At 36.8% G+C, this 16276-nt stretch overlaps 1 protein-coding gene across 1 annotated transcript; it reads left to right on the forward strand.

Moving 5' to 3' along the window:
- The first annotated feature begins 1024 nt into the window (after positions 1-1024).
- On the forward strand, positions 1025-2142 carry LOC128318647 (BTB/POZ domain-containing protein KCTD16-like). The gene has a single exon (XM_053235777.1). It carries the CDS (start codon positions 1221-1223, stop codon positions 1623-1625), a length of 405 nt encoding a protein of 134 aa, XP_053091752.1. The 5' UTR covers positions 1025-1220; the 3' UTR covers positions 1626-2142.
- The last annotated feature ends 14134 nt before the right edge of the window (positions 2143-16276 follow it).

Here is a 16276-nt window from a genome sequence, read left to right on the forward strand (position 1 = left end):
ACACAAACCAAGATTTTCCTGCACTAGAGCTGCAGGCTGAGCAGGTTACAGGATGGATGAGTCTCCAGGTGAGTAAGTGTGTGTGTATGCCTTTGCTTGTGTGTGTGTGTGTATGTGTGAGTGAGAGTGTCTGTGTGTTTAGTGTGGAGTCCTGACTAGAAATAAATGCTTCCTCAAAGCCAGGGGCTATATTATTCAGTGCTGTGTTCATCTGAAAGATGGCTGTGCAAGGCTCTCACCCCTGCAAACTCAGCTGACAAAGCATCAACATACCAAAACACTGGAGCAGCATTTTTTCCCTAACTGATTCTTCCATATTCTTCCCACTCCAACTTGCCTTAGAATCAAACTTCATATCTTCTCATGCTCTCTTCTTCAATTTATCTCAATCTGATCTCAATCTGTCATTCTCTGGTTGGTCAACTGGAGTACTCTGATAGGGCAAACACGAAAGGGGAGAATGTGATGAAATATTCTGTGTGAAGTCCCACTGACTAAAAACCCTCAGACAAAGCAAGTAAGGAAATACTGTGAGTCTGATGCATTCTCTTTGTCTTTTCTCATTGTGTTTCTCATTCTTTGTTTTTTGTTTCTCACCAAATTGTAGAAATATATTTAGGGACTGATGCTTTGTTCATTTTTCAAGCTGTCAAGCCCAAGGAAAACAAAAAAGCATTGAATATTTTATGGCAGTGGTGGTCAAAGTGGAGCCTGGGGTCCCCTATGGGTCCTTGAATTGAAGCCCGGAGGTCCCTGTTTTATGTTTGTTTGTTTTGTTTGTTTTTAGTTACAGCTATGAAAATCCCAACCCAACATTGTCAAATCTATTCTATTTACTATGTTATTGAGCTACCATAATTAATCTGTTTGACCGGACACTTGAATTTGGTTTAATCCAAACTGTAATAGCTCAAAAACCAGTAGATCAAGTAGGTCTATAAATAATATCAACTTTGACCTGTTCAGTCAGTGGAAAGTTCAGGAACAGGAGGCTCTGTGGTTGCAATAAATAACCCTTGGTGTGTAGGACATGGTGAATGTGACTGTCAGTCCAGTAGCTTGACTGATATGGTCACTAGTTCAGCTACATTTGCTTCCATTATTACTAAATTTCTTTACACTTTTTATGTCTTTTCACAGGTAGCAAATCATCAACCCCAGCATTTACATGTAACCCAGGTGTTGTCCAGCCAGAGGAAGAACCAGTACATGACTTATGTATGGACAGGATCAGTGCAGACCTGGACTTGCAAGATGTACCTCCTCCAGACCCTGTTTCCCTTTTAGAACCCCAGGACATCCTTGACCTTCCACTTCCCCCACCTCCAACCCCAGTCTTAGAACACTCCACACCTCTATCTGACTCCTCTGCCAGCCCTCCTCCACTTTCTGCTATCAGCCCGCCAAGGCCCACCACTCTGGCTCTGAAGACAATGCCCCGCACCACTGGCAACAAGCAGAATGGTGGATCATCAGCCCAAGATCCAGAGGACAAGGAGAAGAAGATAATGGAGGAGGAGCTTAAGAAGTGCATTGAGGATTTTCGCAAGATTAGAATCCCCAAACTCTTCCCGGATCGCAAGAGGCACTGGCAGAATGACCTCCTGAAGAAATACAATGCCTAACTCACATGAGTAGATGGCCAATAAAGCAAAAACTTCATGGATAAACATGTTATTCTTTCTGCGATACATTAGTTTACTTAAAACAGGATCTAGTATCCTCCCCAGAAGCACACCATTGACAGGAAATCTGTATATGCAATCAAGATGGATTGTATAAAGATTAAAACAAAGGTAGGCGACCTGATCCGTTTTGTTTGTCAGGGTTAGTCTGAGAAGCAGTCTTGCTTTATCAAATCTTTGATGATATTTAAATTTTTTGTCAAATTCTAATAGAGGATCAAATAAATAAACCTTTTATTCTTTTAAAAGAAAATGTTCTGAGTAAAGGGAGAAGGAAAAGAGGGGAGCAGGGGGTTGGAAGTTGATTGTGCCACATTCTGTCTAGCATTTGCTGATTGCAAATCATAGCTGACAGCTGAGTAGTTGATAGTATCATTACACTGAAGCTAAATAAAGGACATGTGTTTAAAGAGCTATTCAACGTCTGCCTGTACTTTGGACTGAATAAATGCACCACATGAGCATGGAACAGACTGATTGTCATCATGAACTATTGTTCACTGTTTAAATAAATGTCTTAAATAAAAAAAAAAAAAAGCCATGATCTAAAAATTATGATAGATTTACAGAAATACCTCTGAAAATGGCAAATGTTTTATGCAACATTACAATGAACATTTCAGAATGTACTAGAAGTTCAAAATCTTAACACTGCCATGTTTAGGTCTATTTAGCCTGATTTTTTTTTTTTATTGTCAAGCCCACCAGGGTAGTTGATTTAAACATTTTATCATTTCACTTCCTAAAAACAGAGAAGAGTTTGATTTTGATTTCATATCATGTTCATGCTCGCAGTAATTCTTTGACCTGGCAAGAACTACTGCTCTGTAGCCTTCTCCTGTTTTTAATTATGAAGCACCATATGATATTCAAAAAAATAAAAAATAAAAACCTGACAGCTTCTGGTCTGGTTAGTTTTATGAATTTTAAATAAGTGCAAATTTTATATGCCCAAAAGAAACTCATCAATCTAAAATAATATTCCAATTGAAGCCGTGAACACAATGTTAGGAGCCACAGGCAAACTCACAGGGCTGTTCTGTTTGGCCTCTCCCTGAAGCTCCCAAAGAAGCTTTTTTTTTATTCACTTCTAAGCCCCTCAGAATGTTTTCGATCTTCAACTGTCAATTTGTTCCAAGAGCCACTGTCTTCGTTCAGTACTGCAGCTCATCAGTAAGTATTGCCTTATCAGCTCATTTTCACCAGTTTATATTAGTATGCTGCCTGGTGTCCTGGAGCGAAAGGCCAAAGCCAAGTCATTAGAAAGGACTACTATCAATCAAGAAAATGCTGCAGAAAGTAAGATTTACACACATACACAAACAAATCAATAATGCATACTGGGCTGTATTCAGAGTTGAGTTAAGTGTGTGTAGTGAGGATTTAATACAGAAATTGCACACATCAGTATTCAGACCTCAGATGTAACTACAGACATGAGCTCCTCAGCCAGTTGAACAGGACTGGAATGTGCAGGGTGGAGTATGCAGAAAACAGAAGCATGTTTCAGTTACATGTGATTCTGACCTTGGACTTTCACCATGACCTGTTGTGTTTATTGTGTTTTACTGCACAAGAGAAGTGCAATAAAACACAATAAACACACTGTGTCATGGTGAAATTTATGCTTTGGGCTGTAAATACATTCGGAAAGCTATAGAATCCCATTTGAGGCCAATATTAAATACATTAATATGACCCTAATAATTTATTAAAGTGTAGGAGTTGTTGTTTTTTTTTCCACAAGAAAGCACTGGAGGAGACACCATTTTAATCAGATACATGCAGAACATATCTCAAGCACATTATTTTCCTGAATCATATTATGAACAACAGCTTATCTTTTATACTGTGGTCAAATTGTCTTTACAGGAGAATGCATTGAATTAACCAAACATTGCTATTATTTTATTAATATGATAAATCAAAATGGCAAATGAATAGGTTAAATAGATTGAGAAAATGATAATAATAATAACAATCATAATAGTAAATGATAAAATAGATCATATCCCACACACATTACAATTTCATGACCTCGATTTTGCGTCTTGTAGCTTTATTAAGTTGTCTTATTAAGTTATTAAGTTGTTGACTGTCAAAGCATGATGTAAAAATAACATGGGATATGATGTGCTAGATCAAGCGCTATTTTAGAAGCTGCCAAATAATGAGGATAGAGCCACACACACACACATACACTGACAATGTAAAAGACTCTTATTAGATTAGTTTATCTCAGTGCTTGTCATCTTCTCATTCATATATCATGATATTAGTCTCTTTTATTTTTAATTTTATTGTCTATTACTTTTATGCTACACCGTATTACATTGACAGCAACCCCTTGTTTTTTTTATTTTATTTTTTTTAAATGTAGACATTATGTAGACATTTGTTGAATGGGGAGCTTCAGTACCCGAGTAACACATCTCTGCATACGTGTAACATTCCCTGCATAAATATGGATGGAGACAGTTTTAAGATCAAAAACATGTAATATAACCTCAAGTGTGTGTAGTGAGGATTTAATACAGAAATTGCACACATCAGTATTCAGACCTCAGATGTAACTACAGACATGAGGTCCTCAGCCAGTTGAACAGGACTGGAATGTGCAGTGTGGAGTATGCAAAAAACAGAAGCATGTTTCAGTTACATGTGAATCTGACCTTGGACTTATTGTGTTTTATTACACTTCTCTTGTGCAATAAAACACAATAAACAACTATGTCATGGTGAAATTTATGCTTTGGGCTGTAAATACATTCGGAAAGCTATAGTAGGAGTTGTAGGAGTTGTTGTTTTTTTCCCACAAGAAAGCACTGGAGGAGACACCATTTTAATCAGATACATGCAGAACATATCTCAAGGACATTTTTTTCCTGAATCATATTATGAACAACAGCTTATCTTTTATACTGTGGTCAAATTGTCTTTATAGGAGAATGCATTGAATTAACCAAAACATTGCTATTATTTTATTAATTTGATAAATCAAAAGGGCAAATGAATAGGTTAAATAGTTTGAGAAAATAATAATAATAATAATAATAATAATAATAATAATAATAAAATGATAGATGATATCCCCCACACACTACAATTTTATGATCTTGATTTAACATCTTGTTTATTAAGTTGTCTTATTAAGTTATTAAGCTGTTAACTGTCAAAGCATGATGTAAAAAATAACATGAAACGTGATATAGATAGATAGATATAGATATATTTATATATGTGTGCGTATATATATATATATATATATATATATATATATATATATATATATATATATACACCAAATTTACAGTAATTAATATGATTGTTATAACTAGGACTATTCATGCAGCAATGTAATGACAATGTAAAAGGCTCTTATTAGATTAGTTTATTTCAATGCTTGTCATCTTCTCATTCATATATTATTTTATTTTTCATTTCTAAATTGTCTATTATTTTTATGCTATACCGTATTACATTTTTAAAAAAAAAAATTTATTTATTTATTTATTTATTTATTTTTAATGTAGACATTATGTAGACATTTGTTGAATGGGGAGCATTCCCTGCATAAATATGGATGGAGACAGTTTTAGGATCAAAAACATGTACTAAAACACTAAATGCTAGAGCACACATAGCAAATGTTAGTATGTGTTATGATGAATCAACCATTATGACAATTTCAGTATCATGACCACGGTAATAGTACAAGCACTTTGCTATATAACTGGACAAAACCCTTCATGGCAGTTCATGGCAGCATATAACATATTGCATGACACATTTATGAACTGCTCATTACATCCTTGACATGTAGTGTTCATTAGATTTCTTTTGCTAATAATTGTTTTTTGTGGTATGCCTTACTTAATTGTGCACAATCTCAGGATAAATACTGCACGTTACCATGTAATTTACATATTACAAAGTGAGATCTTATAGACTTATTTGTACCTTTGAAGTAGTCTACTTTGGGACAACCTTTTCAGAACTTCGAAACCTCTGTTCTAGCATATTCTTTATAATTAGATACTGTATCTAACAAGACCCCTCGAGGTCCAGGCTTTCAGTCTGAGACCATAAGTAGATACACATTAAAGCTGAGATGTTGAGAATTATACATTATATTTCCCTGTCAGGCATCGATGTAACATGGTGATCCTTACCTTTGCATAATCAAAAGCTCTACTAGAGATAAAAGGAATGTTCAGCTAGTAAAAGTTGAAGAAAATATTTCTGGATGTGAATTTTCTTTAAAGCCCCTAGACTGAGTAACATTTGAGAGATAGAGAGTGAGAGACAGACTTGAGATCAAATATAACAATGAAGGCTCGGGTCTCTGCTGCATTGTTAAAACCTCCGCTCTAATCCTGTGCTGTTACTTTAATCTTCTAATTCCTACTCACATAAAATAAACATGATCCCGGTTTTATATCCAGTAATGCTACAAAGAAGCCAAACTTGAATTTTGCAGCAGATGGGCAGACCTTTTAAGGCAGTGAGTCAAGAAATGTATTCAGTTTAAATTTTAACATTACAAAATGTAATTGAGTTTCGGCGTTATAGTCTTCTGCGCGCTTACAGAATAAACATAAACTTAAAAGTACTTAACAGAACTCTCTTATTAGGTAATGGTTTCATATGTAATTTTAATGCGGGCATGTTTTTTTTTTTTTGGTTATCGTTTTTTACTTCATGAAAAGCAATGAGTCGCCCACTAAGAGACAGGGTTCGGTAAGCAATGCCATCTGCTGTGAGTGCTGCAGTCTGAGTTGTAAAGCATGACTACAATGATCTTTAATCTTCAGAAAAACAGCCAAAACCAAATGGCTTTAGCTCAGGCCATGGCTAAACTAATGGTGCCTATAGTGTTCTCTGGCAGGGAGTTCGGATCACTGAGGCTTCACAAAGCTAACAGATTTCAGGTTCACAGAAACATGAACAAATGCATGGTTACGCTTGATCTGACACAAAATGTCTCACCTGGACCAGCTTCCCCAGAAGCCTTAAGCTTATGAATTGGCTTTAAGGCTTTTATCAGTTTGTGCATGCAACAAAAAAATACAACTTTAATAGGGATTTATCCACCTGTGAACAACAGTATGTAAGAAATATGTATGTAAGCAATGGGGCTTGCCATTATAGGAAAATAATCAATGACAATGAAACCTGTTTTCCTCCTTAACAGCACATCCCGAAGCTTTTTAGTCCTCTTATACCACAGAAATGTGCCAACAGTTGACACCTCATACTTTTTATTCACTTATCATTACATTCAGGAATGTGTTTTTCTGTCTTGTCCCAAACTTTATTTAGTATATTGTTATTGTTGGTTGTTAAGCTGTACCAAACCCAATTACCCCCACCACAGTTGTGTGGCAATAACAGAATCTTGAATCTTATCACTTATGTTATAAGAGCTATAAATAATCGTTCCCTCACTAGCCTTTCTTTTGTCTCTCTCTTGTAGTTAATAAGACAAAAAAATGCAGCTTGTCACGTTACCAAAAAAAAAAAAAGCCCTCCTGTCCTTAAGACTTTTCAGTGTTGGGAAACTTCAAGGAGCAGCATTACCTCTGACTTTTACAAAGCATGTATACTGGAGACTCCTTCTAAAAATGCTAAATGAAGTGAAGTGAAGTGACTTGTGGCCAAGTATGGTGACCCATACTGGGAATTTGTGCTCTGCATTTAACCCATCCAAGTGCACACACACAGTAGTGAACACACACACACTGTGAACACACACACCCGGAGCAGTGAAATGAACATCTCCTTACAGAAAGCTGATCTGTTTGCATGGAGCATCTGCTATAAAGACCGATCAGCTATAACATTAAAACCACGTGCCTAATATTGTGTAGGTCCCCCTTGTGCCATCAAAACAGCTCTGACCTGTCGAGGCATGGACTCCGCAAGACCTTTGAAGGTGTGCTGTGGTATCTGGTGCCAAGATGTTAGCAGCAGATCCTTTAAGTCCTGTACATTGCGAGGTGGGGCCTCCATGGATCGGATCTGTTTGTCCAGCACATCCCACAGATGCTCGACCAGATTCTGGGGAATTTGGAGGCCAAATCAACACCTTGAACTCTTTGTCATGTTCCTCAAACCATTCCTGAACAATTTTTGCAGTGTGGCAGGGCGCATTATCCTGCTGAAAGAGGCCACTGCCTTTAGAGAATACTGTTGCCATGAAAGGGGGTACTTGGTCTGCAGCGATGTTTATGTAGGTGGTAGTGGACATGGGTCAACATGGGCACTCTGACTGGTCTATGCAGCCCCATACACAGCAAGCTATGATGCGCTGTGTGTTCTGACACATTTCTATCACAGCCAGCAATTTGTGCTACAGTAGCTCTTCTGTGGGATCGGACCAGATGGCTGCCTTCGCTCCCAGCACGCATTAATAAGCCTTGGGTGCCCATGACCCTGTCGCTGGTTCACCATTTGTCCTTCCTTGGACCACTTTTGGTAGGTACTAACCACTGCATACCGGGAACACCCCACAAGACCTGCCGTTTTGGAGATGCTCTGACCCCGCCTTCTAGCTATCACAATATGGCCCTTGTCAAAGTCTCTCAGAACCTTACGCTTGCCCAACTTCGAGAACTGACTGTTCAGTTGCTGCCTAATATATCCCACCCCTTGTCAGGTGCCAGCGTAATGAGATAATCAATGTTATTCACGTCATCTGTCAGTGGTTTTAATGTTATGGCTGATCAGTGTAAGTTTCTATGTAATTTGTTGCTATAGAAATAATAATGTAATAAATCGAGTGCGTTAATATAAACCTTGCAGCCGAACTATTGTCTGAGCCATGCTGTTACAGAAAATTCATCAACACCATCTTATCAATCAGAATCGAGCATTTAATACCACCACTGTAGTATAATGAAATACATTGCTTAATATTTGTTTAGACATTTATAGATATTGATAGACTATTATGTGCTATAATATTATGTGGTCGATGCTGACTGATTTCGTTGTACTTCAGGTCTGAACTTCCTGTTAAAACTGACACCATTCATAGATTATATTCATTTCACTGTATCTGGCCAAACCCTATTTCTGTATATGTGACACCTCCAAATGAGAAACAGTGTGAGAAAGAGTGTTTTATACAATATACAGCCAAAAGTATGTGGACACCTGACCATCACACTCATATGTGCTTTTTTGAACATTCCATTTCAGACTTAATCCCCCCTTCTGCCATTATAATAACCTCCGTTCTTCTGGGAAAGCTTTCCACTAGATTTTAGAGCCTGGCTTTGGGGATTTGTATCCATTCACAAGAGCATTAATGAGGTCAGGCACTAAATGTCTGGTGAAGAGGCCTGGCACGCAGTCTGCGTTCAAGTTAATCCCAAAGGTGTTCAGTGGGTTTGGGGTCAGGGCTCTGTGCAGACTGCTCGAGTTCTTCCACTCCAACCGTAGCAAACCATGTCTTCATGGAGCTTGCTTTGTGCACAGGGACATTGTCATGCTGGAACAGGTTCCAGTGAAGGGAAATCTTAATGCTAAAAGCATTAAAGCATACATAAACATTCTAGACATTTGTGTGCTTCCAACTTTGTGGCAACAGTTTGGAGAACACCCACATATGTGTGATGGTCAGATGTCCACATATTTTTGGCCATATAGTGTAAATTGTGCTTTTTTCAATTAAAAAAAAAAACAACCTGATTATCATTACAGAGAGTTCAAGTCCTCCTGTGCAACTTCAAGAAACCTTCTAGACCTGAAATATCTATTCATCTTACTGCCTCTAGGTTTTCCAGTTTAATGAGGGTTTTAAACTGAGCCAAATCTCACTCCTTGGTCTCTATGCTACCTGATGCCTCCATCAAAATTAAGATAACGAATTGCCCACATACACACCCACACAGTGCCTTCCTGCACTGCTTTGATATTTTCACTCTTTAGCACAGCAGCAGAGCACAGAAAGGATGACTATCCATACAAATAAAACCAGTCCTTTTTTTCTCACTCACCTATATGCAGTACATCCACATTGCTCATCACCTCCTACAAAGCTGCAACATAAGAGGTGGCCCAGTCCCCACAGCCACATCAATACAAAAAATTCATTAACAAACCATGAGCTTTAACATTAATAAACCAGAAGTAATGTTGACAAAGTACATCAACACATATATTAATAGAGTTTTGCTTAACAGTTTTCTTAATACATGCATATTAATTAATGTTAATTCCATAATTCCATCAATGACTAAAGAAGTCTATATACATTAGCATAAATCAAAGCATGTTATATAATTTTGATAATCAACTGAACTTGGGCGACTGGGTGTAAATATTAGAGCTTAACATTCTTCATTTCTGACAGACAAGGTGATTAAGCCAGTAATTCATGTTGGTGACTATGAACTTTAAAGGGAATAAATATTAGTTAATTCAGTGTATAATATGTGTTAGTTAAATCAGATGTATAATATTCAGATTTTTCATTTATTATTAAATAAAATATTATTGAATACAGGCATTAATTAGTTTGTTAATTGTGAGTTTATAAGGCTGAAGTTATTAGTATGTAAATGTGAATAAATACTGTGAATATCATGGGCAGCATGGTGGTGCACCCTTCTCCCATGCGCATGTCTTTAGATGGATTGGATCTGCTAAATTGCCCCTAGGGGTGAATAAGTGTGTGAATGTGTGTGTGCATGGTGCCCTGATGGGTGGGTCCCTGCGTCTTGTCCAGTGTTCCCAGAATAGGCTCCGGATTCATGACGTTGATCAGGACAAAGCGGTTACTGAAGATGAATAAATATAAATATTGGTGCTTCAGGAAAATATTCTCAACAAGAGATGATACAGTATTTTACAAAGGTCTGGGCAAAGGCTAATGTTCATGTGAAATGATGTAACACTGGTTTGATCCTGAGCTTGAGTTACAGTCTATGCAGTGTTTTACATGTTCCCGTGAAGTGTTCCTGTGTTCACTCCTAAAAGCATGCCAGCAGGTGGATGAGCTATGCACCTAAATTGCCCCTTGGTGTGAACGAGTGTGTGAATGGTGCCAAAATAGGCTCTGGATCCACTGTGACCTTGATCATCACAAAGCAGGTAATGAAGATGAATGAATGTAAATAATGTTAGATAAAAAAACTTTCTTAACAGGAAGAAATGATACAGCATTTGATGAATGTACCATAGATAAATCTGTAGCATTCCTTACTTAAGTAAGAATCCTTAAGCTCCTTAATATTTCATGTTTTACTGGAAATTCCTTTTACAAGCCTTACAAGGCTTACAGTGACACTTAAATCTCCATCTGTGTGTGTGTGTGTGTGTGTGTGTGTGTTTGTGTGTGCCTGCATCTGCTGCCACCATGTCACACTGATGAAGAACACAGATACAATACACTCTCTTTCTCATAAACACTTTCTCACTGACACTGTTGTATCCTGTTTGATAGATGGGATACTGCAGCATCCTCTGGCAGCTAAACTCACCTGAGATCTGCAGATCATCCTCTCAGATATCATATCATATCTAAAGGATATTGTAGCCTAGTAAGAATGAAAATATCCAGTAATTTCAATAAGCGTGTATAACGTATGAGAACCCTACAACCACTGTGCCTTGATCTTGATCTCCTCTTGGCCTTGAGCCCATTTAGAGAAGTTACAACTTCTCTAAAAAGTATTTTTTTAACCTTTTGAGTCAGCTTGAAGTTGTCAAGTGTGGATATTCTTCTGTTGTAGGTCTCTAATTCACGAACAGTTTAGATACACTACCAAAACAATGAGTGGTCTTTATTCTGATCTCACAGTCTAATTAATCTAGTTCTTGTTTTGTCTTGGTCTTATGGTGATCTTGCTTGGATTGTATCATTGTCTGGTCTTCGTCTCAAATTAGACAGAACACTTCTTGCTGGTTTCGACACTGGTGCTGGAAAGCCTCAACTGGATGTCCTTCTCTCTGGCTTCCTTTCTCATGTAGTTGCATCATGCTGTCTAGTTTTCTAATGTATGGCTATACTAGATCACTCATTAATGGTGAAATGGGAATGGATTTTTAGATTACATCACAGCCAGTACTCCTTTTATTTAGAATTCACAGTCCATTGCATTGAGTGAATGAAAAAGCTGAGTCTGAATTAAAGGACAGAAATCCATAATCCATAGTCAAAACACAGACAGAACACAAGCATAAGAACTCAACTTGTGAAACTGGAGTAACACTAGCAAACATGTAGCACGGTAAACAAAGAGCAATACAAAATAATGTAAAATAGATTTAAAAATGCAGCCTTGAAACATGTAACTTGAAACTGCTATGTCCATATATAGTATAAGCTTATCTCCTGAATACTACGTCATAGTATGTTATGTTTACATTCACAGCAACTTATTATATTGTTATCTACTGCACTACTGTTATATCTGATTCACTTTCTTACTAGAACTGTGTACTAGTTGGCGCTGCACTGTCTCTTACTGTGCCTGTTGTCCTGTTTTGGTAGTTATTGTACTGTCTTGTGCTATTTGCACATGTTTGCACGTGCACTTTATGTAGAAATGTGTAGGCTCTTGTAGTTCTGGATTGTTTTATGTAGTACCAAATTCAAATTCAAATTTTTTATGTCACATGCATAACCATACACAGGATGACTTGCAGTGAAATGCTTTCTACAACTGTTCCGATATAAAATAAGATAGAATAATAGAAAAATATTAGATTTAAAGAAAAATATATACATAAAAATATATGAAGGGATTAAAAAAATGTGTATAAGAGTATATATATATTTATATATATATATATATATATATATATATATATATATATATATATATATATATATATATATATATATATATATATGGATGGTGGCAGCAGCAGTCTGACAGTACAGATACAAAGTGTGTATATGTGCAGTTTTGTGCAAATAATGTGCCAGTTGTGTGATATAATGTGCAATTATGTACGATGCAATACTAAATACTAAATTGCAATACTAAAATAAATTAGTAACGTTATGTAATGTAGATGTAAATGGAGGTTGGGTGTTTGAAGGAGATGTATGGATGGAGGTGAACAATTCAACGATTCAACGATTCAATGATTCAATGATTCACACCATGGTCCTGGAGGAACACAGTATACTAACTAGCAGTATATGGTTGAAATGACAATATAGCCACTTGACAAGAAGAATCCATGACAAATTGGCCTGCAATAGATAGCACGCTTTCATGGCCAGTGAATCCGGTGTAGTAAAATATACCCTCAAAGGGCAGACCATCAAAGAACAGACCATCAAAAACACTCCCACACTGGCCATCCTTTAATTCCTGACACTGACCAGACTCTGTTGCAGTGGAATGCTATGCCAAAGAACAACACCACGTTCCTTTTCATAGAGAAATTGCTTTCAAATACATTGTCAGCTAGTGAAATTTAGTACAAAGCTCCAGTCAGGGCTAATGTTAATGTGGATTTTAATTTCAGACAATTTCAGTAAACCTATATACAGTGGGGAAAATCATGTCTCTAGAAACATGCTGCAGCACAAGAGACATGATTACCTAATGTGAAATAGTATGACAAATGTAAAAAAAGTCAAAAGCTATGCATCAAAATGTCTTTCAAGTAAAACAAATGAACCACAATAAACACAACGGTATACAGAACTACCCACCACACACCAGAAAGCATGAAGTATGTCAATCTAAATGCCTCAAAATAGATAAACTGTACAGAAATCATTAACGTACCTGATATAAAATAGGAGAAGCTACCATGCTGCTATAATATGGCCACTCATGCCATTACCTGTTGGTTGCCCTGAAATCATGGCCTCTGAAAGCAGTGAATGACAATCAGTACAGGTCATGTTTGAGATTTTTGAGATTAACCTGGACAGAAGTCAGAAATGTTATAACTATGCTTACCTTCATAAAAAAAAAAAAAGAAATCCTTAGTTGCTTGTTTGTTACATGCCTTGTCATTTATTTCCAAAATCTAGAAATGAAATCGTGCTCTTCCTCTCCATCATGTTTGCTTTGCTCCAAATTGCCCAATTTCCTCCTCCACAGACCCTCTGTGGCAGACTACTGCCATTAGATATGTGGACAGTAATTTGTGAAAATGTCAGGCCAGGTTGTAAAGGCAAGCTTCATTTTGGGCTCATTACATTTTCTTACAGTTTCCGTTCTTCAGAAATGATCATACAACCTTAATGAAAGAGATGTTGTATAGTCAAAACCCAGTGGCACACTCTTATCTAGAGAAAGACAGTTTATATGAATATCTGCGACATGCGAGGTAAACAAGTGAGTACTTTCCTCATTACTTTGCTGTCTAGCCTTAAATACTTGATCCAATTTCAGCTCAGTTTGTGGACAAACAACTTGTATTGTTAAGCTGTCATAGAATAGTTAATATGTAGTGTACTGCAGTAACTGGATGATTGGTTAGGTAACATCTAATAAGTTATAGTCCAATTGTAGAGCTGCTCCCCATCATTGTGAAATGCCTTATCAATGGCACATTAAGATCCTGGCTTTATCTGCATGGATTTAGCAGCCGTAGGCAGAATTGTGAATAGGGTGCAAGTTCTGCAGTGTCAGGCTGAGTCATGCTTCGGCTCTGTGCAGTGCTGATGGGGGCTACAGGAACGCGGCAGCCTCATACATCATAATTCACTTCTATACGGCACCTTGCCAGCCCCCGTACACCTTCAGGGAGTCTCCTGAATAACAGATATACACTGCAGCAAGTACTCATCTGCCACTCCATAACCACTACAGAAACACGCAGAAGCAGCAGAATATCAGAAACGTGTCTGGAATACTGGCAGCTCACACATGGTATATCAGAATAATATGAACATGAACAAACATGACAAAAAAATGCAGAGACAGCAAAAGACTGTAAATGTTGGATTTAATTTTCAATCACTTAGCCACTCCCCAACACACACAAACGTTTGTCTTACTATCCTTGTGAGGACCAACTGCAGACATAATTATAAATGCAGCTAATAAATGTTATGCCTAACCTAAACCTAACCCTAACCCTAACCTTAACCACATACCGCCCCCCCCCCCCCCCCCCACCCCCACACGCCCGTCCAACTAAAAAAAAAAACAGTTTTTATTATGGAAACCAGCCAAATGTCCCCACAACATCAAACAGAAATTCCTATTCTTGTGGGGACATTTATGACAAGTGTTATAAACTCTTGAATAATTGTTTGTCGTTGATTCAGGATGAATCAAGTGAATTGAAACTAAGACTATAAACTCTTTTATATGCTGTCTGTAATTCAGACAGCAGTTAACACTTCATTCATTATTGACATATTATTGATTTTCTCTGTATAAAAATTTGCATGTAGTCAATACCGAGCCCAAGTCTGTCCTCTAACGAGTTAATTATTCATGTTTATTCATCTCTGGAAAACTGGAAAATGAATGACTAAAGCAAGTATGGAAATAACAGTAGATAATATATATATATATGTATATATATATATATATATATATATATATATATATATATATATATATATATATATAAAACCTTGGCTCTTCATCTTATTTAACCTGCACAGTGGCCACCCAGAGGAACGAAAGCTCTGCTCTAATTTGTATGTATTCCTTTCCTTAATTAAACTATTAGTTCTACTAAGTACTTGATAAAAACACATTATGCTTTCTCATAGATTATTTTTGTCTGTCCCTTAGCTAATAAAAAGTGCAGGATCTCTTTATTTTACTCATCCTACAACTCATCACACATCGATAACAGTATACTACTGTATACTATAAATACTGTTTTACCTCCAGTAAAAACCTTTTTCACTTAGTCCTACATGAGAAATGCAAGACTCAGTAGTTACTGTTAAGCTATTCTATTCTAATCATTAGTTACTGAGTAACGAACCAGTATTTTGTAGTAGGTAATAGTAGTAACTTAGGAGTTAATGAGTGTTTTACTTCAACTGCGCTGGCTCCACTTGCACTTCAGGCCTTGTACTGAAGCTCTACTTCTACTTGGAGCTTTCTGCACTTGTGACTCACTTTCTGTTACTATGGATAGTCCCCCTAAAACAATCAAAGCTATTATTTTTCTGAAAACATAGAATGATATAATAATGGAAGAAACATGAAAAAAAAAACAGACAATGTTGTATTTCTGCTTCAGGTAAATAATTTTACAGCAATGACAGTTAACGGCATTGTATATTTTGCAGCACTGTTACAGTATCTATACATTAAGGTTCTTTGATACAGTGTAATTGGCCAGTACTGTAAATAGTTTCCAGGAATACCACACGGGCTGGTGTAATGAACTGCAAAACATATTTATAGTATCATGAAGGGCTGATCACAGTATTTTTTTTTAGAGATGGCATAATACCACCTTTCTTTTTCCGTTACTGATAACGATACTGAAACCGGGAGTATGAGCTGATTTCAGTAGCCATCCGATATTGTTTTCTTATTGTTTTCTTTAACAACTACTAAGCTTAATTTATTTATATGAAGCACTTCACAGTTAAACACTTTCATAAAAATTACCTACATTGTAAATATAATAAATAC

Source organism: Pangasianodon hypophthalmus, chromosome 7 (genome assembly GCF_027358585.1).
Source record: "Pangasianodon hypophthalmus isolate fPanHyp1 chromosome 7, fPanHyp1.pri, whole genome shotgun sequence".
In the NCBI taxonomy this organism is placed as follows: domain Eukaryota; kingdom Metazoa; phylum Chordata; class Actinopteri; order Siluriformes; family Pangasiidae; genus Pangasianodon; species Pangasianodon hypophthalmus.